Source organism: Copadichromis virginalis, linkage group LG3 (genome assembly GCF_057382275.1).
Source record: "Copadichromis virginalis isolate Kocher_CV1m ecotype Utaka linkage group LG3, C_Virginalis_male_GT1.1, whole genome shotgun sequence".
NCBI lineage: Eukaryota > Metazoa > Chordata > Actinopteri > Cichliformes > Cichlidae > Copadichromis > Copadichromis virginalis.
In genome coordinates, this window is record NC_140620.1 from 7,551,851 (window position 1) to 7,578,643 (window position 26,793).

General features: G+C 40.4%; 1 protein-coding gene across 1 annotated transcript; it reads right to left on the reverse strand.

Annotated features, from left to right (window-relative positions):
* Positions 1-799: 799 nt before the first annotated feature.
* On the reverse strand, positions 800-25,382 carry sh3tc1 (SH3 domain and tetratricopeptide repeats 1). Its single transcript, XM_085443436.1, has 19 exons — positions 25,256-25,382; positions 23,738-23,812; positions 19,490-19,620; positions 16,989-17,094; positions 15,822-15,962; positions 14,718-14,916; positions 14,531-14,607; positions 13,767-13,962; positions 13,533-13,663; positions 12,357-12,395; positions 10,943-12,274; positions 9,572-9,712; positions 9,276-9,497; positions 9,012-9,192; positions 7,325-7,475; positions 6,765-6,887; positions 6,418-6,568; positions 5,140-5,336; positions 800-5,026 (listed from the first exon to the last, which is right to left on the reverse strand). Exons 1-19 carry the CDS (start codon positions 25,368-25,370, stop codon positions 4,775-4,777), a joined length of 3,960 nt encoding a protein of 1,319 aa, XP_085299562.1. The 5' UTR covers positions 25,371-25,382; the 3' UTR covers positions 800-4,774.
* Between the last annotated feature and the right edge of the window lie 1,411 nt (positions 25,383-26,793).

Here is a 26,793-nt window from a genome sequence, read left to right on the forward strand (position 1 = left end):
GCCCGGTGGTGTAGGGTCCTAATTACTCCAAGTTTGTGTTCCAGAGGGTGATGGAAGTCAAAGAGGAGGTACTGGTCCGTGTGTGTGGGCTTCCGGTAAACTTCGATGTTGAGTTTGCCGTTCTCTTCAATGTGCACAGCGCAGGAAAGGCAAACAGTTGCCCTTTGTGTCTTCCTGGTGAACTTGATGTTTTTATCCACAGCGTTAATGTGCGTAGTGAATGATTCCACTTCTTGTGTCTTGATTTTGACCCAGGTGTCGTCTACATATCTGTACCAGTGGCTGGGTACTCTTCCTTTGAAAGAGCCAAGAGCCTTCCTTTCCACTTCCTCCATATAAAGGTCCATGTAAAAACCCTTGTTGTATTTAAATGTGTGGTGGTGAGGCAGAGGTCTAACAGAGTGCTAACAGTCTGATCGGGGGTGATCGCTTCTCTCTTCTTGTAGGCGTTTTACCAAACCAAATCAAAGCAACTAGTACTGAGTCTCCCTGTCAATGTTGCTCCAACAGTGTCATGAGAAATGTTCATCAGCACCATCATTAAAACTGACCAGTACTGTCTTGTGACATCACAGCTATCGGACTCAAAAACAGGTCATTGGCAGCTAAAGTCATATAACATACTGCCAAGAGATGAAAATACTGAAAAATGGTGAAAGCAAAGTTTTCAGCCATGAGATTATTGTTTATGCAATTTTAGGAAAAGATCATAATTTAAAAAAAAGTCTATGCTACTGGGGATGGTAATACTGTTATTAAAAATATGATTAAAAACATAAAAACCGCTTGTCCACATTTTTTTAAGTTTATTTTAATCAGAATATGAATAGTGTAAAATTTGAGCACTTGAGAATCTCTCAAGTCTTGAATGTTTGAATTCAGTGATGCCACGTTAAAAAATACAGATATTCAGTAAGATACAGTTTTTTTTCATAGGTGTTTTTTAACTAGACAGAATGACCAGTTGGCACAGATGCAAAGGAAATGTGCAGCTGAACACGTTACATATTTTGGGCTGGTTAATGAACAGCCTCCAATTATCTGCATCATACTCAAAATTCATTGCAAACCACAAGATCTTCAACATCAGTGCAATAAACAAAGTTATGATCGGTTTAATAGAATAGAACAAGATCCTCCTCACAATACATATTAATAAAAAAACTGTGTTCACTGAGGCAGGAAGTGCTCGTCACAGAGCCTACACCTAAATAACTCAAATGCTTCTTTTGTCAGATCCAAGTCTCACAGTCTCATATAAGTCATTTAACTCTGACGAGTGAACTCGAAATTTCAAGTTAGCCCTGGCAGTCAGGAAGTGCTGTGAAGTTACGTAATGTCCTTGTCACTCTTGAAGCAGAAGCGGAAGAAATTACGTAATTCAAGACTGGCAATGCTCACTAGAAATTTTAACTTATTTTACTAACTCAAAATTTTAACTTAACATCAATTTTTTTTCTTAAATTTCTACTTGTTAACTTGAAATGTTGAGTTATTCTTGGAGTTACTCTTTTGTTTCCAGTAGCAGAAACCAGCTTCCACAGAATGTTTCAGACTGGTGTCATTGGAAGGTCAGGGTAACTGATTCATGACGTACAAACTGTGTTTGTAACTCCACCCACAGCATTTTTCCAAACCCAAGCTCTTTCCCGTCTTCTTAGAGCCAATAATGTAAACTACACAACGTGTGTCACTGACATCATTAGAAGCATTAATGGTTTTTATATCAATGACTTTGTCCTTGTGTCAACTCAGAAGACAGAAGGTTGTTTTTCTGACATCCAAAAAGATTTATTATTGTTAACAAACAAACAAACAAATAAAAAATAAATCCAGGAATGATCTCCTGAAACACTAAAATGTTTAAAGAATAAAAACTGAAAAGATTTAGAATTTAAAATTGTATGATTTACAAAAAAAACCCCAACTATTTCCAGCACTATACAAAAGTCTTGGGTCAATCGTCACTTTTTAATATTTTGCTAGGAAAACGGGAAATAGGTTTAATCAATAGCTGCACCTAATTTACATGGAAAAACAGTACATGAGGCAAAACCAGGGTTTGTACAATTCTGCTGGCCATCTCTATTCTTCAACACAACAAATGGCACTCTCTTAAGTGCCATTTGTTGTACTTCCTTTAAATAGTCTTCAGGTCTACAGTTTTCCAAGCATCTTAAAGGAGGTAGATGATCTGCAGACTCTTTCAACAATCTCTCCTTTGTTCCTGTCGGTGTCCATATAATCCCACACTACCTCAACGATGTTGAGATTCCAGACTCTCGGAAGGCTAATCCATGACTTCAGTCTATTCAACGATGATTTTACTGCGTTGGTTAGGAATGATTTCCAAACTACAGAATGAAGCTGTTGCCAACAAGATGTTTTCTAGATGGTACAGCATGACAGATAATATCTGACAGTACATTTATGCTTTCTCTTATGCTCCAATCCCAGTTTATAGTCAGTACCATTTGGTCTCCAGCTAGTCAGCTGCCACTAAGAGCTTACATAAAGAAAAATACAGCAGACAAAATGAACAGCGCAACACAAAATTCTGTCTGGCAGCCCCAAACCACAACAGAGGCTCCTCCAGGTTTTCAGGACTGTACTGGCAGTTGCTCTGCTCCTGTAGAAACAGGAGGCAAACTGACATGCTTCATATGACACAAGCTACCGTTTTTGATACTATACAAGATACTGTTGCTTTTTGTGTGTGTGACCTTTTGCAGGTGAAAGTCACAACTTTCAGATGTACCGTTTCAGCTTCGTGACTTCTTTTGTCCACTGATCCAGTTTTTTTTCAGGACCCAACAATATTTGATCACCAACTCTTTGGGAATCATCCGGTAATTGTTAAAAATACGAGAACGTCTTTAGAACTGTTCGTACTTGTCACTCATATAACTCATTTACTGCATTCAAACTATTTTCAGAAAACTTGACCTCTGACCTTGAGGCGGCTGATCCCATAACACACTCATGCAGTGTACACATAACAAACTGAGTAGGAGTGTTTGTAATTGACTGACTCTGTGGTGCACAGATTACACTGGGGTCAAACTGGCTTGTAGGGGATCAAAAACGCACAAATTAATTTTTAAATCAACTTCAAGTAACTGTAATGTTTCCGAGTTTTTTGAGATTCTGTCTCTCTCCATCAAACTGAAATTATTATAAAGAACTATTAGACTACAGAAGTAAAGGACTATTCATTTCATAAAAATTCAACAGGGGATTGAATAATTATTTCTCCCATCAAAGTCACATCAAAGTAGTAAGCAAGTGCACTTTAGAAAGTTACATGAATAAGATATTTTATAAGGCTTTATATTCTGTACTTTCAGTGATGTCACAGAGGCTTAAAGGCACATGGGAAAAGGAGTTAGGTATAGCAATTGATGATGAAGAGTGGAAAGATGTCTGGAGTTATGCCAAATCAATCTCAGTTTGTAATCGTACCAAAGCAATAGTTAAAAATCATACACAGAATGCATATATCCATATTTCGCAGACATCAGTATAATCCTACCCTTTCACCCATGTGCCTCAAATGCAAGACAGAAATTGGTACCCTAACTCACAGCTTCTGGTCATGTTTGAAATTGCAAGAATATTGGTCTAATGTGTTATCTCAAATGGAGAAGATTTTCGGTTGTGAATTGGAGATGGACCCTCTGTCTCTTATACTGGGCCTCCCCAGCCGGCGATTAATATCCAAGAATAATAGGAGATTGTACTGTGTTCTCACCTATGCGGCAAAGAAGAATATAATACTCCAATGGATTTAGGTTGGCAATGAGTAGTGTTGGATCTAGTGCCATTGGAATATCTTTACATGTGTATTGCACTCAAAAACAGATCATTTCTTTAAGGTGTGGGAACCATACTTGAATTATGTGGAATCTGATGTTTCTAATATTATGTTACAAGGATTCTCTTGAGTGTTCAAACTGCAACGTAATACTGGGACCACAGGTATTGTACTGTATTGTATTTTCTCTTTATTTATTTATTTTTTAGATGGAACTGAGCTGTCGTTCTGTGCTTAGTTATCAGTCTGTTTTTTTTGTTTTGTTTATTTGTTTTGTTTATTTATTTATTTATTTTTGGTTCTGAATTGTACACTTTATTATGTTATGTAATTATGTACTGTTTGTGAAAACAGAAAAACTAAAAAAAAAAAAAAAAAGAAAGTTACATGAATAAGATCCAGCCTGGGATGTTCACTAGTGACCAGCTGTCGATTTTAAACGAGTGAACAGTGTTTCCCTGTTTCCACGTGTCAGGACGTACCTGTTCACAGTTGTCTATTTAAATGAAATATGAAGTAAACACAAAGATAAAGTTAGAGACCCACAGGCATTCAGATTTCAGGGAAGCAAACAGCATCAAACACGGTGCGTCTCAGAAAGAAACATCGAATTAAAGAGCTTAATTAGGTTTGAGACAAAGATCCCTCTATGTGACCTAAAACAAACGATATTAAATAAATATTTCATTATGTATTTCATTTCAATGATAAAAAAATTTCAGTATATGCCTGGTTTATGCCGCTGGCATGCTCGTCTTACAGCAACGGTGGCTCAGAGTTATGACGTTTTATTATTTAAACTGCTGAAAAAAATCTGTTTTTTCTCTGGAATTATTGACTTTATCATCATGTTGGAAAACAAAACTGTGAAACTTTGAAAAGCATCTTCAGTGTGGAACGTTGCTTCATGTCTACTCTGTACCAACAAATAGCATCTCCTGTCTTCATGCAGTGTCCCTCCTACTGTCCTATATTCTTGTATTGTGCGCTGCTGTACTGCTGGCCTGGTGAAATATTTATCCTCTTTGCGTTCAGCTCTGCAGCAAATCCTCGTGCCTTTTGATAAAAGAAGAGCGAGCGCTCCCGGTCTATTATGAAGTTGTGGTAGATGGTGGCGAGTTGGGTGCACAGCTGCAACTGAGACTTTTTGTTGCCCAGATCCATGGCTGCAGCGAGAGCTAAGTGGTAGTATCCAGCAGCATCAAAAGGGTCCTGTCGAGGCAGGATTTCAGTTTAGGCATATCGCAGATCACTATGTTCATCAGATTCACATTTTATTGTTTAAAATACAGAAAACAACCCACATCTATGACCCAGTCCATTACCTTCAGATCAGTGAATATAATGTCTCCCAGTGTTTGGTACAGCCTCACATAATACAGTGGCTCCTCATCGAACTGCAGAGGTGTTGGGCAGAGGGTCAGGGTCTTCAGGTAATAGTGCTCAGCCAGTTCACACTGTTTCAGACAGTGGTACAGTGAGCCCAGACGGTGGCACGCCACTCGCTCATTCAGACGCTCACCTACATGTACACAGTTCATTTGGTTTTAGCACAGGACCTAATGTCAGCATGTAAGCCAGTGATACGTTTTCATAGGAGCAAACTTTGGAGTCTAATCATACGTGCTGTTCACAGCTGTCATGATTTATTATAATTTGTCATTACACACCCCAAAATTACTAAAACCAAAAGAAGACATTATAATTTTATCGTCATTATATTAATAGAGATTAATAAGAAAAAAATACTGCAAACACCAAGTAAATTACATTAAAAATGAAAATGTTTGTTTGACTGTTAGGATGTTCTCTGTATTATTTTAACATCTTTATCTCACAATTCAAAGTACCTTGAGGCGCCTCAGGTCATACAGGAGATAATGAAAATACTAGACAAACTAATGTTTAGAACAAGTTAATGTTGAAAAGGAAAATGCAATCGTTGAAGGCAGCTTATCTAAAATAACAGCTGATACTGTTGTGGGCAGTGCAAAGCAGCTTAACTGGATTCAGGCTCTGGGATTTGTGGATGCACAAAGCACCACAAAAAAGCTACAAAACAAAGTTAGCAAATAACCTACTAACACTCTTGCTTTGAGTGGCAATAGACAGAAACAGAAAACACTAGTAAGCAATAATTGTGTGCTGAGGAAACCCTTGGTTGAGTGTCTATTCGAAGTTACCTGTAGGACAAATGGAAGCCCCTTACATATGTACAGTTTGTAAAACTGTTAATGTTACCGCTCCGACATGCCATTAATGCTTCCATAGTTCAGCATGTAGTCACCTGACAACACACCTATTATCCAAAGGGTTTTTAAAAATGGTTAATTTATGTTCTGTGTTATGTAGGTTAGCAATCAGTGACAGTACAGGTACACACTGGGTACTACCAACAACTCCTAAACCTGAATATTTTAAGTCAGCATCAGCACCTGACGAGCCTGAAAAAAGGGGACTGGGTGAAGCTGCATCTTTAAAGTGCTTTTAATTATAGTAGCAATAGTTTTGAAAAGTACAGAGAATACACTTTGGTCCAGTGCTGACACACTTCATGAAAGACAAAAGATGGAAACGACTTCGGTGTGTGCTGTTTTGCTTACCCAGACTCTTACTGATGTCAGCTGCAATGTGAGCAAACTCCACTGCTTCCCCGTACAGCTTGAGACAGAACATCACTTCAGTGAGCTTATTGCACAACCTCAGTCTACTGTGAATGCTGTTGCTCTTCACTGCGATTGGCAGAGCACGGTCCTACATGCAATGAACATAAAAATACAGCCATTTAATTATGATAATTACAGTGTTGAGCTTTTATTAGTTTGCACCAATTTTGGAGAAATTACAGTAATATCATCATAGCACAATAATGCTGAAAAAGTTTTAACAAACATGGATAAATAATCTAATCCTACATAAGAATGACTGAAATCACATTATTCTAAAGTACCCTGTAGAAGAGGACAGCCTTGTCCCTGTCCCGGCAGCTGTCGAAGAAAATGTCTCCTGCAGTTTCAAGAAGCTTCAAGATAAAGCTTGTGTCTCCTGTGCTCAAAGCTACATCCTGAGCTGCCTGAAAACACCAGAAATACAGGATTTCAGTGTATGATAAACAAATTTCATTTTGGCCAAAGCCAAAATCGCTAAAATTGTGAAGACTGCTCTTTCATCCACACATTTTCTTTGCTGATTATCTGACTTAAGAGTTGTGGTAAGTGGAGTAATTCTTTTATAATACTTTTCTACTCTGCGCAGACCCAGGACACACTGGTGAGATTACATCTCTTTATTGGCCTGGGATGCCTCAGTGTGTCCCTGATAAACTGGAGGAAGTGACTGGGGAGTTGGCTGTTGTCCCCATAACCTGACCCAGAATAAGTGGAAGAAGACGAATGGATGGATTGAATTTGAGAGATATTCATGATGGCTGACATAGTTTTCAATGTAAACTTGCAATTCTGAGAATAATAAAAGTTTAAGACAATACAAATGAAAACACTGGTATCAGACCTGAACATAAATGTCCACCAGTTCAATCTGGCCCAGCAGCTGGTAGATCTTCCCGGCTTGTAGCCAGCCATATGCTTCCTTCTCCTTGCAGCCCAGGTCAATGAAAATACCCAGACTGGTCTTGGTGTAGTCAAGAGCAGCTCGGTACGCCCTGAAACAATTCAAAGATAACTTTAAAGGTCTACAGTGGTCCCAGTGTTAATTTGATTCCATTCAATTTCATTTACCCTTCACAACAGCAGTTGCCTCAAAGCACCTTACACTATAAGGTAAACCCTACAATATTAGAAAAAAATCATCACAATCATACAGCCACCTATGAGCAAACACTTCGTGACAGTGGGAAAAAACTATTTTTATATACTCTTCCTATCTGACAATCACATGCATTCATATTCTGATGGATCCATCAGAGAGCAACTTGAGCAACTTGGCATGCAGACTGGAGCATTCGGCAAACAAACCAGCAACCTTCTGATTAGTAGGTGACCTGCTCTAGCACCTGAGTTATAGCTACCACAGGTTAAGTATACGCTAAATGGCAGGGGAACATGATGAAAACAGCAAGGCTGGAGATGGAGCAACACTGGAAGATCACATGAAAGGAGGAAACAAGACATAACAATGCTAAATGGCTAGTGTAGCTAATAGCAGACCACAGCAACCTCCCTGAACAGGATCCAGTAACCATCACAGTGGCAGACATCCAAAACAGAGTCTCAAGCATGAAGAGTTGGACAGCATCAGAGCCTGACATGACACAAGCCTACTGGCTAAAGAAGCTAACTGTACTCCATGAGTGCTTGGTAGCACAAATGAACCAGTTGCTAACGAATGAGACACACCCAAAATGGCTAACTGAAGGCTGGACAGTCCTGCTCCCGGTAGATAGTTGCAGATTGTAAGATCAGACTGACCAACCTGTGCACTGCCTGGATTGACTACAAGAAAGTCTGGTCATGGGATGCCTCACACATGGATCCTTGAATGTGTAGAACTATACAAGATCAACCAAGAGCCTTCATCAGGAATTCAATGGGGATGTGGCGAACAACACTAGATGCTAACTTCAAGCCAACTCATACAGTCATACAAACTGGCGATGGCTAACCAACCAAATATAGTAGTGGTGGAGAAGCAGAATAAGACAACCATGGTCCCCGTGGTCAACGGAGAACTCGGGGCAGTGACCCCCTAAGCTAGGTGAGTGGCTCCAGCAGATTCCAGGAATGACATCAGAGATCTCTGTCCAGAAGAGCGCAGTCTTAGGAATGGCTAAGATACTGCACAGTACCCTCAAGCTCCCAGACCTCTGGCAGAGGACCGAAGCTTGAAGGATAAAAGAGGAGCAAGCGGTGTGAAATTATAATGTGTATAGATCCCTTTGAGTTCTGTAGAATGGAAAAGCTAAACAAAAATATCCGAAACCAGCACTGGGCAAAACACATTTAGCACTGTGAAAGTAACATGACAGGAGTGTTTAAAATTCTTCTCCTCAAATGGAAGGTCTGGAATAATCAGGCCTCGTCTTATCATAAAGACCTCAATAGAGCACTTCGCTCTCAAACTGCCGGAGCCTTCAGCTTTCAGTCCCGATCTGATCTAAACCACAGAACACTGCACTTTGCTGCATAAAAGGTAAGTGAATGTCATATTCCAGTCATACTGCAAGTCTACATGCACGTACTGTTCTGTGCCAATAGAAAGGTAGATCTGGCTGATTGCTTCCAGTGCTTCTCCCTCCTGTTCTCTATATCCGGTGCGTCTCAGCAGCTGGACTCGGTGCTGACTGTAGATTATCCACTGAACCTGGTTTGGAATCTTACACTCATACAGACGACACAGACATCGTGTTACACTGAGCTCGTCTGGCGAAGTGACAGAGAGAAAGAAGGACAGTTTTAACACAGAATATAAGATACTGCTATGGTTATGTGACATTCATACTTACACTCTAACAAGTTAGCATTGATTGCCAGAAGCAGAGCCCACTCATAGCATCCTTTCCCATAGTCCAGCTGCTGTTGCTTCACATAATACTTTCCCAGCTCCATCAATACGGGGATAAAGTTTTCCACATTGCTTTCTTCACTGAGCTCAGAGAAAAGCTGAACTGCCTCACACAGATGCCTCTCTGCTAGTGTTTTCGCTCCAGCCTTCAGACACAACAACCCTTTATGAAGATGAGAAAGAGTCATAACATAGTTGGAACGAAACATTTATGCGCAGTAGGATATTCTAGCTCACCTAGATTGGCCTGAGCTACGGCCCCGTTTGGCATATCTTCAAACTCTTGGCAGATGTCAATAGCAGCCTGGTAGCTCTCTGCTGCCCTCCGAACATCACCCATACATCGAAGTGCCACGCCCCGCATGTTGAGAACCACACCTTTGTATTGCATTAAAGAAATTTACTTTAACATTTAAGAAATGCCTGTTTGCTAAATCTTTATCCTACAGTACACTCCACATAGTTTTATTAATCAGTTGAAGGTCTGAGTCTTTCTAAAGGTGACCGCTTTCTTTAGTTAAAAGTTTCAGCTGTATGTAATATATATAACAAAATGAGTTAGTCAAGATCCCAGATACCAAAATAGTTATATGTGCAAAGCTGTGGTTAAACTCTGATGTAACTCTGAATGAAGACGTGGAAGAGAGGCAGAGGTTAATAATAACTAATCATTAAATGCTGAGTGATGCATGAGTGTGAAGCAGAAACACTCCTAAGCCAATTACTAAGGAAGGATTCAGAGTCACCTGATCCAGTTCTAACTAAACAGAAGTACAAAAGGGTGTCATTTTAGATGAACTTTTCAGGGAATTTTAGGACATTCTGATAATAATGAATTACAGTAGAGCAGTCTGGAAGTAATGAAAGCATGAACTAATTTATCAGCATCACTCTGAGACAGGATGTTTCTAACTTTAGAGATGTTGCACAAATGGAAGAAAGTTATACATATTTAATACATGAATTAACGGACAAATCCTGGTCGAAAATGACTCCAAAATTCTTACTGTTACTGGAGGCCAACGTGACAACATCCCAAGTAAGCATCTGGTTAGACATGTTTCAGATATTTTTAGTACAAAAACCTCAGTTTGATCTGAATTTTGAAGCAGGAAATTAGAGCTCGTCCAGGTCTTTATGTCTTTAGACATTCCTGAAGTTTAACTACTTGTTGTGTGTTATCTGCCTTTGAGGTAGACCTTGGTTCATAACTACATTTAAGAGTGTGAAACAGCAGATTACAACTTTGAAATATGAGCTGCAGTTTTTAAAACAAAGTATAGTTTGAAGACAAAATGAAAAAGCTAAACAGCTCAGCACACACAGCTTTGCTTATTCCAGTCTCTTAAGGTCAAATGACACATTTTAGAAATGAAAACTCAGGAAGAGACGGTCCATACAGATCTGGGATCAAGAATATAAAAAGCAAATAAAATATGATATCACTTCCTGTTTATCAGCTTTACAGTGAACTTGCTGTAAAGGACATATTTGTAGAAGCAAATCTTAAACTTTTGTGAGGCTCAGCCTGAAGGGCATCTGTGCAAATTTGGGTGAAAACTAAAAAACACTTTAAATTTTTAATGCGATTTATAGAAACCCCCTCACCTTCCTGAGGAGTTGTGCAGTGCTCTGGAATCGAAGCCAGGATTGATTCCAGTATGTCCAAAGCAACTGCAGGCTGACTGTTGTCAATGTAAAGCCACGCCAGCCAGATGAGAAAACCTTTTCTTTCTGAAACAGAGACGCAAACTTGCCTCGAAGGACTGTTGTTGATGAGAGCCTGCATATGGCAAATCGCATGTCCCGTCATCTTGTGTTTGCAATAGAGTTGGCAAAGACAAACAGTGAGCTGGTGGCTCAAAATTTGGTAATGGTTTCTCTCTCTACTTTGGAGCTTTGGAAAAGTGAGAGCTTTGTGCAAATATGGAGCCATCTGAGGTGGAACGGGGGTTTCTTGTTCAGCGACAGTGTCCAAAAGTAATACCATACTGCCAAGACAGTCAGAGAGCGTGGCAGAGGGCAGCAGAGAAGCTCTCCTGACTGAACTGGCACTGAGGTGGGGACGGTGAAGTTCACTGTAAAGCTTTCCCAGTGCCAGATATCCATGACTGGGAGAGATCCTCCATGGTCTTTGAGCTTCATCACAAAGAATGAGTAGCCTTTCCAGATAAGGAACAACTTGAGCTCCCATAGCAGAAGTCCAGTGGTGCTTTGCCAACAGCAGACAAGCCCGGGCTTCTGCCATTTTGTTGTGAGAGAGGATAGCTTTCTTGAGCATGTATTTAAGAGAAGAGTTGTCCTCTAAGCTTTTCAGACAATCTGGGATTCCTATTAGTAAGGCAACAAGTCGTTCTGTCACAGCAAAGAAACTTTCTGTATTTTTCTGCAAAAGATATGTTGCAGCAAGGTTGGAGAAGATGCTGGCCAACAGCCTGAGGTCTGTGAAGCCTTCTCTTGGGACACTGAGAGTTTCCTCAAAATAAACCTGGGCTTGATTGAACTTTGACCTACCCACACAGAGCTTCCCCAACAGGAAGCATAAACGAGTTTGTGACCAGAAAAGGTGTTTCTTCCTGGCTGTCTCCCTGGCAACACCCAGAAAGGAAATCAGTTCATCCTCATCACAGTGACCAGTGAAAGTGGAGGAGGCCAGTTTTTCAGAACTCAGTCCGTACAGAATGCCAAACTCTACTTTGTAGTCTCGGCCGTCCAAAAAAGATAAGAGTGGAATCAATGTGTTCTTGTTCCCTTCAACTGGTTGCACCACGAAAGAGGGAAGTTTGGGGCTTTTTGCCTCCGCAGCCAGGCCCGATTCCTCTAGAGTCTCCCTCTTGGTTACGGTGTAATGAGGGGTCGACTGTTTGTCTTGATCAAGAAACCTGTGAATGTTTGTCTTGAACTCTTTCTGTTCAGACTCAACTTTTCTTGAAAAGCTGGCTGCAAAAGAATAATGAGAGAGACAATAATGATGGCATGCACAGGAGGCCAGTTAGTAAAGAAATGCTAATGTCATACTTACGTGATGTTTTTTTCTCAGAATCCTGATAAGTGACCATATCTAAGATTGAACAACAGCCATTATGAGAAAGTGAATGTGTAAACAACAAAATCCTCAGTAACTGGTAAATAAATGCTCAGAAACAAAACTTGGTGCAAATTATATACACAAATGTACTTTATACTTGTCTTTGAACCTTTATTTATACAAAACGGTAGCGACAGAGAACTGCATGCATCCAAAACAAGCGAGAAGTTGGACTGTGGCCACAAAAGTCTTGAAATTCATAGACACAAAGAAATGCCATAAAATTATTATATGCACGGTGATCTAACTGGAATCTTTGCGCGCAATAGCCTATAAAGGCAAAAAGAGTGTAACTTTGTCACAGTAAAGCAAAGGACACCAGACACAGGTTTCTTTCATCTGTGACAACATGGCAACAGTTTTTGTATATTTAATCAAACACAACCATAACCACAGCAGTGGCAGTTTACAGTGATCTGAATTATTTTAGTCATGCTAGCAGCAAGATTTCACAGATGGCACAGATGTTAGCAGGCTGGTTGGTACGTAATGTTTTTAGACTTTTCCTCAAATGCCACCAACACGTCAAAAATTTACATTTAATAAGTAAGTAATCATTTGGAGGATTGCAATTTTTCATGTCCCTAATTCATATAACACCTCATTATGCTTGTAGATTTTGCCTCCATGAACTCATCAATGGAAGTTAAGCAATGCTGACAGCAGCACTTACAGGTCTTCGTGTTGGACTTGGATGGCGGTTCTTTGTCAGGTTTTTATTCTTGCCACAAACTTTGGCACACTAAACAACCTGTTGTTGGGCTGAGTTCATCTATTTGTGTCAAAATGTCTCAGACACAACCAATTGTAATATCTTATAACTTTCCTATCTTGCAATTTGGTGACCTAGATCTGCTCCATCGTTTAATACTTTTTTCTTCTCTTCCCATGTTACAGCTGCTCCTGGCTGGTCTTTTTTCCATAATCTTGCTGACATACAGACAAAATACTACTTGCACAGTCTTTATTATTAGTCATCCAACAATCACTAGCTAGCTTGCTAAACCAAAATATGGTATTTACAGCAAAGATTTTATTTAACTGGTATGTAAGCATATGTACTATGAGCATCGGTAGGTATCAGTAAGCCGTTTTCCTTTTCCTTCTCACCTAGTTTGTAATTATGCCCAATATCATTATGAGATTTTTTCTTCAATATGGCAATGGATTGTTCGATGACTTTTTCCTCTTGCGGACTCGAGAAAATCCAATCCTCTTCATCTAAAAAAATCTCTGCAGAGCTGGAGTGGTGACAGAGAAGAAAACAGGTACACACTGTCATCATCTCAACCTAAAATGGTGTAATACAATATAACTGTATACTGTATCGGCTGTTACACTCACTCGTAAGCGTCAGTGGACGGTTTTACCAAGCTTGTCCTGACCAGACCTATTTCTCCTGTTGCTTCCTTCTTCCCCGTGAACCAATCAAAACAAGGCACCAAAAATCCCACAATCGTGATGGGATCACCAGGTGACACACTCAGCTCGTCCGGGCCCTCAGCATCATACTCCTTTTTAGCTAGACAGGTTCCTCTGGCTAAACAGAGGAGACACTGCATGAAGATAGTCCCAAACTGTGAGAGAGGTTTCTGTAGCAATAAGTATCTCTGAAAACTGGAAAATCAACTTTACTAATGCATATTTGCCCAAATGTAATCAATGGTATACGTGGCGTATGTGTGGCCAACTGTCACATCACCAAACCCAATACATACAAAGTGTTAAGCATGCCACCTGACTGCTCTGTGTAAAGCTGGGTAAAGGGGGGGGGAATTATTGTCTGGGGGTGCTCAGCATACCGAGACATTTTGGACAATTTCATGCTCCCAACTTTGTGGGAACAGTTTGCAGATGGCCGTTCCTGTTTCAAAATGACTGCACCAGTGCACAAAGCATGCTCCATAAATGGTGTGGAAGAACTTGACGGCCTGCACAGAGTCCTGACCTCCATCCAACAGAACACCTTTGGGATGAATTGGAGGCGATACTGTGAGCCAGGCTCTAGTTGTAGCCCTAGTCCTAGCACAGTGACCTCAAGGCTAGACTGGAAATGATTATATGAGATAAATGAAAGTAACTGAAGTTAACATAATGCAAACACTTACCAAAGTGCAGAGGGAAGTCACAGGTAGATTTACCATCACCTATTAAAATGCTTTCTGCACAAGATTTGAGAAACCACCTGTGGACAGATGGGATTATCTGACCTCATTTACGGTGCTTCATGTTCACATCAAAGTTACTATGAGACTGCTTAAGGTCCACACGGGCCTTTATGTGGCTGTAACTCACTGATGGAAAGGGATGACTGGCTCCAGAGCAGGTCTAGGTGCAGTGCCCCGCGCTCCATCAGCCAGACAGAGAACAGTCCACCCTGAGCCTAGGAAGGGAGGCTCGAACTGGGCTATGTCTCCCTGCTCCAAGTACAGGTCTCCTCCAGAGGTTGAACTGTCAAACATCTGGCTGGCACTGCAACTGGCAAACAATGAACCTAACAACAAAGAGAGTGACCAGGCTAAGTTTACTTATATAATGACAGTAAAACAGCAACTCCGTACACATGTATTAAAAAAATTAAAAAACTGGGGGCAGCCCAGACCTCCTGGTGGCTGGGATACTCAGAGCCCTCCAGCTAGTCTGGAGGAACGCCTTCCCCAGCCAAGCTGGAGGTCATAAGGACATTAATGACATTAAAAATACAAAAAGCTCTTAGTGACATTATTGCACAAACTGACTGGCTCCTGCTGTTGTCTACATTCTGAGGGCTAGAAATGTCCAACAGAGAGGGAAAGAGAGAGAGAAAACATTTTGTCGTTGGAGCTTTGAGATCAGCTGACTAATATTCACTCACCTGCATTTATTGCTGAACATTAACTGTAAATAAACACACTGAGCTTGATCTTCCAAACTGGCCTCCTGAGCCCACCTGATCTCCTCAGCTATGACAGTACGATCTGGCCATAAATTAAATAAGCGGACCCATGACTAAATTGCCCCTGCCCCCCCCCCCCCCAAAAAAAGCAATATCATGGGTTCCTATACTGTTTGGTATAGGAATGATACAGGTGTGGCTGGTCCTTTAAATAAATGGACCTCAGTCAGGCTGCTTGTGAAATTATTTCTCAGAACAAGTTTATATCAGTCCTTTAAATTCACTACACAACATGGCATTTGAGTGGGAGGATTTGTGTTTTCTCAATGCCTGCATATAAAATGATGTTGCGTTTGGTGTGAATTGGAATTATCAGCATATAAACATATGTAACTCATTTAAATAGTTAACTTATCCTTTCACTCATCTAAGATTTTACCAGGTAAATGCACACCTTTGTTACTAATTTACAGTTTCCTGATCTCATGTCTAATCACCTTCTAAAATGATATTTTAGTGCCAACCTTCTTGTAGGAGGATGCCTCTGTAGAAAAGGTTAAGTGTTTCCTCCTGAATGGTCACCTCAATAGCAAAGTCATCCTTCAAAGAACTGAGCCAGAACGTCTGCTCTAGCAGTAGGTTCTCCATGCAATGGCGCAGGAAACCTGGAGGAGAGGAGGATGTTCACAGAAGGCAGTGTGAGGTATTTGGATAAGATGTACCACAAAACATGACATTTTACACTGTGTCATTATTTATTAACAAGAACTAAGACAAAATGCCAGAGCAGTGTGGAACAACCAAATACACTCCACTAATCCAACACCTTTAGCAACAATAACTTGAAGTTTATGTATTAATTTAAAAGGAGGACTTTTATCCTCATCTCTACAACATCTACATCATCTTTTGTCTGTTTATTGAGGTTAACAGGCGTTTGTTTATGTCCAGCTCTCTTAACTTCTTGTCACAGTATTTTAGTTGGATTGAGGTTTGGATTTGACTGGACCAGTACAACACCTCGTTTTTTTCCTTCTTCAGTCATTCTGTTGTAGATTTGCTGGTGTTCTTGGGCTCACTGTCCAAGCTATAGCCTCCAAACAGAGTCCCTCACACTCGACTCCACACAGAACATAGTCTGTCTCCAGTTATACAACTTCAATTGTCATTAGCAGTGTTGGTCAAGTTACTTGACAAAAGTAACCAGTAACTAATTACTGATTACTTCCCCCAAAAAGTAATCCCGTTATTTTACTGATTACATATTTTCAAAAGTAATTAATTACTTAGTTACTTTTATGAACAAGATTTAAAACCTGAAGAGGTGATAAAGCGATAGATCTCTCAGCTCAATTCTACTTTTTCTTTCCAAGCTCCTTAGATGACATCACATATACTTCCACCTGGTTCTAATATAATGCTTTGCTACTCTTCTGAGCGCTTCACACAACTTTGTGCATTCACCCAATCACACCAGCACATTTTTTTTTCTGTTTTCTAACATTCACACTCTGATGGATGCATCGGAGAGCAATTTGGTATTAGTATCTTGCCCAAGGCATGCAGACTAGGAGAAGCCAGGAATCGAACCGCCAACCTTCCGATCAGTAGATGACCTGCTCTACCTTCTGAGCTACAGGTGTAGCTACAGGTACCGCTCAGGCGGAGCCGCGCTACAGTGTACTCCATACCTATTTTGTAATATGTGGTGAACTTCCATATGTCTTCAAATGTGGTGAACATCACATAAATGGCTTTTCTTTCACTGTTGATGGAGATGAGATGGGCGGACAGCTCCTGAAGAAAACAGAAAACAGTGTTGATACTGAAGTTTCTTAACTGTCCATCTGATCCAATTATCATTTGATGCTCACATTTAACAAACTGACACATAATGAATGTCATTTAAACATCAAACTGAAGGTTTTGACAGCGACTTTTCATGTCTCAGTAAAACGCATTTTACAATTTTACAGCAGTTACAGGAAGTACAGCAGAAAAATGAGCTGTGGCAGCACAACAAGAAGAGAAGAGTTAATATTTAACTGAAACGTGGTCCAATAATGTTTCACAGCTCCAGCCATAAAAACTCTAAAGACCACCACTTTCCAGATGTTTTTGAAGTATGAGACAGAGAGTGAGCAACACCACATGAAGATAAGCAAACTTCAGAATAAGTATTTAAAAATAAACAAAACCAGCAGAAAACATATATGATGATGATCTGCCCAAAATGTGTCTCGAATAATTCAAACAGTGGCAGGTTGCTCACTGACCACAATCACATGGCTGCCAGTGCACACAAATGACATCAAAACACAACACAGTGAAAAGAACACAAATGTCTGTTTTCTGTGGAGGTCCATAACACTCACTCACTCTTCTCTCAACCAACCTTTGTTTTCACCGGGGCGCTGCGACACAGAGCCTAGGATCACTGTAGTGACCCTAATATCACGGCAGAGCTGTCAGGAAGTGTTTGAACTTTTTCAATTAAAATGGATGAGGAGTTACAGATGTTTAAAAGATGTTGTGAAACATCTGTCTGACACCAGTGACAGGGTACGCTTTAGAGGGTTCAACCTCTGATCAGTTTGTCTGAAACCTCCTCACATGGCCACTCTCAGCTTTTCCTCCTCAATCGCCACTTAAATGAAAAATCATTTTTTACATTTGTATCACAAACACATGCTTTATAGAATACGAGGCTGCACAATGAGCAGAATATAAAGTATTTAAAATGAGTTCAATATTAATCTATTTAACAGCAATGGGGACAATTTTCTGCTGAATAATTACGTTTACTTTTGATAAACAGTTATTTATTTGTAAAAAATGTTTGGAATCATGTCTGATTTTCGTTCCACTTCTCACGTGTTCACCACTTTGTGTTGGTCTTTCACCTGGAATTCCAATAAAATTGATTCATGTTTGTGGCTGTAATGTGACAAAATGTGGCCGGATACTTCTGAAAGCCACTGTATTAAAGAAATATGAAGATGGACAAATATGTTAGCACAAGTCTGTGGGCTTACATTGTAATAAACAGATGAGTAAAATTACAGAAAAAGTTATGTTAGCTCATTGAATGACGGTGGTGGGGGGGTGGGGGGGTGGGGGGTTATGAATAGGAAAAGCCATAAATCTACAGAAAATATAGTTTCAATACCAAAAATGTTTGCCCCCTTTCATATTTAACAAAACCGTCTCTCTCTTTGCAGGCCGATTGTGGCCCCTGAAGTAAAAACAGCTGTTATACTATACTATTATACTATACATACTGCAGTGCTGCTGGCATTTCAGATGGAGTTAATAAAGTACTGTACGAACATATGTTTAAATGTGAAAGCTTTAATCTAAAGCACTTTAGGTGGTCAGTAAGAATATTCCCTCTGAAACATGAACGGTGTGGGTGTCAAGCATGCACAGGCATCACTGGCAGACCGTCTCCGGCCATTTCCATGGAATTCCCACAGAATCCTGGAGCTGAGCTCGCAAAGTGTCGGCGGCCTCAAAAGCCAATCCCTGCTGAATTCTACACTGGGAACTGTTGCAGCCACACATCACTTGATTAGGATAAAATGTTTCACCACAGAATATCAGTAGTGAGGTTTTGGGGCTCACTGAAACCTCAGGGGTAGAGTTTCAACCTAAACTAAAGGAGCGACCCCCTCAGGTAAAATTCAACATTTCATAACCTCTTTGACCAAAAGGTTTATCAGTTGGCAGCTCCTTAGAGACAAAGTACTGCCACCCCTGCTGCTACGTCAAGCCGTACATTCCACACTCCACGAGGAAGGAAACAGAAATCAACTTAGGAACAGTGCCTACCATGAGGCTCATGGAGATCCATGAGCACTTCAGGTACTTGTTCACTGCTCCCTCCTCCCCCCAAAAAGTACAAAGAAGACATTTTTTCTCCACACTGTAAGCTGTGTAATGGCCAACAATGTTCTCCATGTTCAGCACCTTATAGCTTCTGTGATGGGCAGGCCAGAAGACAGTTGCCTTCCTGGGATACTTCACTCACTTTTAAGTTTTCAATACACAAAAAACAAACTAAGGAGAAGATATTTATTGCATTGTTATCAATTCATGGAGGAACTTTGTGTTGGAGCACATATATAATGGACTAAAATATTCAATAGAAGGCTTTTGTGTGTGTCTGTGTGTTATGAGTCAGGAGTTATACCTTAAATAGGGTATTGACCTCGGAGCTGTCAGCCTCCAGCATGCACAGTTTCCCTCGCAGCATTTCCTGTGACTTTTCATCTGCAGGAAGATGGTCTGGACCCCTGACCACATCCAGCAGTACAGGAAGAGCTAAACACACAACACACACTTAATATAGACGTGACAGACAAGACTATGAGTGAATCAACTCTAATGTGCTGATTTCATAGCTTTCCTGTCCTGACTGGACAACACAGATTATAATGAAAATGAAATCAGCTAAAAAAATGTATCTGTTGACCAATTATTTCATATTTTATTAAATGAGTTTATGCCTCCTTGAATTTACATATATGGCTGTGTGGTGTCTATTAAAGATATAACCATACAACATGTTTTCAACCATGCATAAAAACAAGAGTAAACGGCACAGAATGAATAATTAGGAAAATACAGTGTTATAAATGAAAGTCATTAATAATCTCCATATTCAAGATGGTGCAGCTGATAGCAGCCTGAATACTGCTCAGTGCTACTTTTCCTGCTTGTGTTTATCTGTTCAGTTTTCAGCTCTTCCTTCCTGTTCACACACACATCAACAAAGTAATCAGGTTGTTTTGTTTGTTTTTAAATAAAACTTTACCCTGTCTTTCATCCATCTGGAGAATTCTGCAAAACTATTAGTTGGAGCAGCTCTCAACAGGATTAGGAGATGCTGATGAGAAACTTAAACTCCTTCCGATCGTACATTGGCCGGTCCATGCTTCTTTCATTTCACCCAGCGGATGTTCAGCCCTGTGCCTCAATGATATCTGGCTGGGTGAACATGTCCCCAACAGCTCACTATATCTACCAGGCTTTCAACTGCAATACAGAGCTTTCTCGAAAAGCGAAGGGAGGCGCAATCATTTCCATATAAACTGTTTCCATATAGGCTTCAACCTACAAATAGGATTCCGGCCAAATTCCAAAACTGAACCCAAGGAGATCTCATAAAATGAGTGCTCTTGGTTACCTTTGATCTGGTATGGCCAAAACCTCTATTAAGCCTCTATAACAATAGAAGATCAATAGAAGATCAACTCACATGGGTTAAAATACAAACTGCCAGTGAGTTCACTGTAAATAAAATCATCCAATGATGAGCTAATGATGAAACTGAGTGTCTCTCTCACAGTTTAATAAGTGACTGAAGAGGAACTTGTGGGTTCAAGGTATAAACCACTTTAAAATGTTTCATAATTTTCTACTGAGGTCACTTCAGTTTTACAGGTTAGATTATTTCCTGTAATACTCCAGGATCAAAGTACCACTAAAAGCAATATGATTTGTTAGGGTGATTTGTCTTCCTCCTAAAATGTTTTATCATGCATTAAAAAAAACACTGACTCCTAACTCATCTAAAATAGACTTCATGAGACCATAGCGTGTTCTGACATGATAACCCTTGCAATCCCAGCAACTGACAATGGTTCAAAGAACTTCTATAAACATCACTATTTTTGGTGTGCAACTTTCTCCAGACTGACAGCAAAACAACTAGTAGCTCAGTGTTCAAACATTCAGAAGAAGGAATTGCTCTCACAGCTAGAGATTGACAAGGTACATAATAGGATCATGGGGAAACTTGAAACCTGGACCCTCTGTAGCCGCTTACCAAGATCAGAACACCATGGCAGCAGTGATCAGTGAGATGACTATAAGATGAACAGCCACAAGGAGCAGTACCCACCATGGAGAAAGAGACTAGAGGCCAAGACCAAGGTAGCACAACTAATGGAGTTGCAGAAAGGTGCCTAAGAAGCACAGAAAGCTGTCTATGCCTGAGGCCTTGAAGACACCCAGGCAAAGACTACCAGCCTTGGACAGCTGCTTGAAGAGGTATACACAGAGAAGTAGAAGGCAGGAAAATAAACCATCTATTCTGCACAGAACCATCCAAGGTGTACTCTCAGTAGGGAACAATATGAGAACAGCACCACCAAGGCTGGAGACGGAGCAGCACTGGAAAAGCATATGGGAGAAGGATGCAAACCATAATAACAATGCTCAGTGGCTAGTGGATCTAAGAGCAGACCACAGCAACCTCCTTGAACAGGATCCAGTAACCATCATAGTGGCAGATATCCAGCTGGTAGTCAATGAGAGACACCCAGAATGGCTAACCAAAGGTCCAAGATTCCTGATCCCCAGGGAACTCCAGAAATAACCGGTCCCATCCAACTACCGGCCAATAACCTGCCTCAGTATCACGTGGAAGTTCCTGTCAGGCAGGTTAAGAAAAACAGGCACATGGCTCAATACGTAAGCAGGGAAGAGAAACGAATTGGCAGGAATACCAGAGAACCGAAACACCAGGTACTGATAGACAGAGCAAGACTGTAAGACTAGGCTGACCAACCTGTGCACTGCCTGGATTGATTACAAGAAGGCTCATGACTCAATGGCCCACACCTGGATACTGGAATGCCTAGAATTGTCCAAGAATAACAGGACCTTAAAAGCCTTCATCAGGAAGTCGATGGGGATGGACATTAGAGACCAACTTCAAGCCCATCGCACAGGATCTATCAAGGAGATGCCCTGTCCCCACTACTGTTCTGGATTGGCCTGAACCCCCTCAGTGAGATCATTGAAAAGAGTGGCTATGGTTACCGACTATGGAATGGAACAATCCTGTACATGGACATCAAGCTGTATGCCAAGAGTGAACGAGACATCGATCACACGAGTACCTCAGGAAGATGGCCATGGACAGCTGCATGCTCAGTGAATGCCTCAAGCAGCAGAAACCCAATAAAGAGGAGCAAAAGGAGGTACCATCGTGAAAGGACAGGCCCCTGCACGGTATGTACCACCGGCAGATAAAGGAAGTGGCTGACATCCGATGGACAAAGCTGGACTGAAAGACAGCACAGAGGCACTAATCATGGCAGCACAAGAACAAGCTCTGAGTACAAGATCCATAGAGGCTGGGGTCTATCACACCAGGCAAGACCCCAGGTGCAGGCTGTGTAAAGATGCTCTGAGATAATACATCACATAACAGCAGGGTGCAAGACGCACAGAAACAGAAACAGAAACATGTGTGCCGAATAAGGCCTGGTAGTCTCAAGGTCAAATCGGGACAGTAGGGTGGTCGAGAATGGCCGAGGTAAGATCCTGTGGGACTTCCAGATACAGACGGCCAAAATGGTGGCTAAACAACTGGACATAGTAGTGGTAGACAAACAGAAGAAGACAGCTGTAGTGATAGACGCAGTGATACCAAATGACAAAAAAATCAGGAAGAAGGAACACAAGAAGCTGGAGAAGTACCAAGGGCTCAGAGAAGAGCTCGAGAAGATGTGGAGGGTGAAGGTAAACATGGACCCAGTGGTAATCGGAGCACTAGGTGTAGTGACCCCCAAGCTAGGCGAGTGGCTCAAGAAAATCCCAGGAACAACATCGGAGATATCTGTCCAGAAGAGTGCAGTCCTAGGAAGAGCTAAGAAACTGCGCTGGACCCTCAAACTCCCAGGGCTCTGTAAGAGGACGCGAGCTTGAAGGATAAAATGTCCCCTGCAGGGGTGAGCAGGGAATTTTGTATATAGTCAGCCACTGTTTACCTATTAGCAATGTGACTGTGCATCAAGGTTTTACCAGGACCTTTACCAAGGCTGTCTAGCCTCTAGTACCTGTTATTGGCTATTTTGTAATGACCATATGAGCTACACCTGACCCAGACAGGCATTCTCAGCTCCAAATCTCAGAGTTTGCTGAATGAAACAATAGATAGGTGAGCCTTACTCCCAAGTGGAATTCTTACAGGAGGGGAAAACGTCATTGACAATGCAGTGATGATGTGATATTAAAAAAAAGCCATTAACGTGCGAGTTATTCTAGTAGTTCTTAAGAAGATAGAATACCTACTAACCAGTATAAGAATAGTAAACTACTCTGATTCAGCTCTACTTTGATCACATCATAGATAAGCAACTTCATCACTGATACAGCATTTTCGCGTTCACTAACACTCACGTTTACTTGTAGTGTTAACCAATCATCTGTCAAGAAAGTACTTACTGTAACTTGACTTGCATCATAACACTGAAAATTGTGGGGAAAAAACGTGTGATAGTTGTGATAGTCTCTAGTAACGCTCTTGAAATGTGGAATTTCTAAGTATTTCAATGAATGTTCATAATTCAATCACCAATTTTATATATTATATATATAATTAGTTAAAGATGGTTTGACAGCATTAAATTGGAATTGATAAACTCACCTACTGGGAAGTTTTCCTCATACGCTGACAGAGTTCCCTTCAGACTCACAGCATCTCCAGACAAACCATGCACTGCTAAAAACATAAAGTGTTATGTGTTTTTACATTTTACCATTATACAATCATTTGTTAATAACCTGTGAAAGATAAAGCATAATTATAGATGTGCAAATGATATCTAAAATACAGAAGACCTTTACAGTTGGATTTATCTGATTATTTGTTCAGTCACGCAAAATTAATTTGTTAAACTTCATATTTAACTAACAATATTCAATGAACAATTGAAGTTGTTTGCTCAAAGTAATTAAATGTTTAGCTATCGAATAATATTGTGAAATAGCAAACAACTGTTTATTTAATAAAATGCTTGAAGTTTGCATAATAAGTCTCGAAATAACTGAATACAACTAAATACAATACTCAATTACTAAATTACTCTACAAATATCCAGTGACTCTTTGCAATAATACATCTGAGAGGGGATTCATATTTTTATTAGTTGCTATGGTTAGGACTTTTGCACACAACATGTTTAAAATGTGGTGTTTTGTTCTACATGTAGCTACCTAACAGTTCATTCCTGCACATGAAACATTAGTTGAATAATCAACTAGCCAACAGCACCACTCTTTTAGCACAATTTAAACCATTTTTGGTGGAAAAAGTAATCAGCGAAAATAACCACTGAATGCAGTTGGACACAAAATGTCTGTGTAGGTTCTCAGTCATCCAGGTTCTGGTTGTCTAAGGAGGAAGGGAAAGCGACTGGACTTCTTTAAGCTTCCTGACGAAATGGTGAAGATGCATTTAAATGGAACAACACTGTCATTCCTTATGTAGCAGGTAGAAACTCATCAAACCTCTGCTTGTAATGACCCACAGCCTTTTTCACACCTTGGCTCGTGTGACGAGGCACATGACCGGTAGTGAGTCAACACCCTCAGGGACAACTCCCACTAGGGCTTAAATACCTGGGCTCTGCCATTTATTGTTAGAACTGAAGATGCTTCTGGGATGAGAGGTTGAAGCTTCATGTGACTGGACGTCTTTAGGAAACTTAAACAAGTCCAGTCGCTTTGCTTTCCAAGCTCGTTGGATTGGACACAAAATCCTTAAAAATAAAAGTACCTAAACCAACAGTAAAATCCTGCTTTTATATGTTAATGTGTGACTTATTGCAATTTCATTATCTCATGTACAATCAGCTACAGCAGGAAATTTTCTTATTAGAACGCTACTTTTACTTCTAAATGTAATTTTTTTTAGTGACAAAGAGTATCTGAACTTAACTTTAACAAAGAACTTTTAACAGAACACGATGTTAGACACATATTTTTACGTAAGTTACACAGTCAGCTGCTTTACAACAGATAATTTGCTTATATAAACAGAAAACAGCAAAACAAAATTTGTCTTTAAGTTTCAGGCTTTCACACAATTACTGTGAAAAAACAATATAAAACGCATCTGCTAATTTGTAGTGAACAGCAGCATGAGAAGGATCTGTCTCATTACCCATTCCGCTCGGCCGGTGTAGTATCTCCGTCATATGCCGGTACTGCTGGACGTCAGTGGAAAGCTGTCTCCGGTACTTGTGGCTCCAAGAATCCCGCTCCGACCGGGCTGACATTTCCAAGGCAGCTGCGCAACGTCCTCTGCGACCAGTCAGCAGCACAGCATCACATGCCTGTGCACGATGCACCTGGTAAACTCCCAGTGAGGGACACGGAGGTCTGCCTCGCTTTTCCTTTTCAAAGTAAAAGTCTTCAAAAGTTTGACTTAGTGAGCCTGTAGGTCGATACGAACGAGTCCGAATTAACATACTATTACTACTACTAATAAATATAAATCAATATAAATAAATACTACTAATAAATAAATCCTTCTGATTTTACTGTAGAATTAGGTGCAAATGTTTTTTGTGTATGTGTTTGTGGTGCGTTTTATGGGTAATACAATATGTTGACCTTGATGTAAGCAAAGAGGGAGATCTTTGTTTCATTGTTTGCTTACTTCCCTTTTCTCATATTGTTGTTATTTACATTTATAAATATATCTGTAACAAGTGTCACCTGGCAGTTTGTTGCTCTCTGCCAGGTGATTGGCTGAAGAGCTGTGAAAAGGTAGTGGGTGTGTGGGGTGAAGTCAGCGCTCTTCTGTGGAAAAAACCAGAGGCAATTAATTCACTCAGGTGCGAGTGGGTATACTGTCGTGTGACCACGAATTTTAATAGAAGAATTGATCAAGCCCTAGATCGACTGCGCGCAGGGAAACTGATCAATATTCTGTGCTGTCTCTGCTGTCCTTTTTTTTGTTCTTTTGATTGATTTGTAATTTTGTTTTGGTTAGTCCGTCCAGCCGTAGAGGCGGTTATTGATTGAGAGTAAGTTTTGTAAGGGCGGACTAACCTCTCTTTTGTTTTTTTTATTTTAATTGTTTGTGCCACTTCCCTTTATCTCTCAGATCACAGGCCATACATAGCACTGATTCCCAGCTGCGCTGAGACCCGAATTGTTTGCAGTGTGTGCCACGATTGCAGTGTCACTAAGCGGGGTGTGACGGGTTGTAGTGTTATTTCGCACAGTTTGTGTGGTAAGTCTCATGTGCAGCTGGGATATCAGCAGGATGTGTTGTAAGTCCTGTCTGGAAACGACTGGGAATTTGTATGTTTAACTTATGTAATAAATAAATGATCAATTATTTCTTTGCCCCGTTTACTCATCCCTTGTCCTCGGTTACATATCACAAAATCTTTTTTCACTTAATGTCATATATAACCTAATTAACGGTATATTACATTATTACATTTTTCAATCAACATTTAACAGAGTATACTGATTATACCGAAGCAACTTTTATTATGACGTTAAATGTGGATTATTTCCTGTGTTGGTTCGGTGAGCTCTACGCTGACGTACATAGTGAAAAGCTGTCGCTTTATTTCAGTTTTTCTTTTATTATAAATGCTGCCACTTGTTTATCTGCACACCAATAACCAGAACAATTCAGTTACGTGTCTGTGCTTGAACATGGAAAGGTTGCACAGTTTTTCC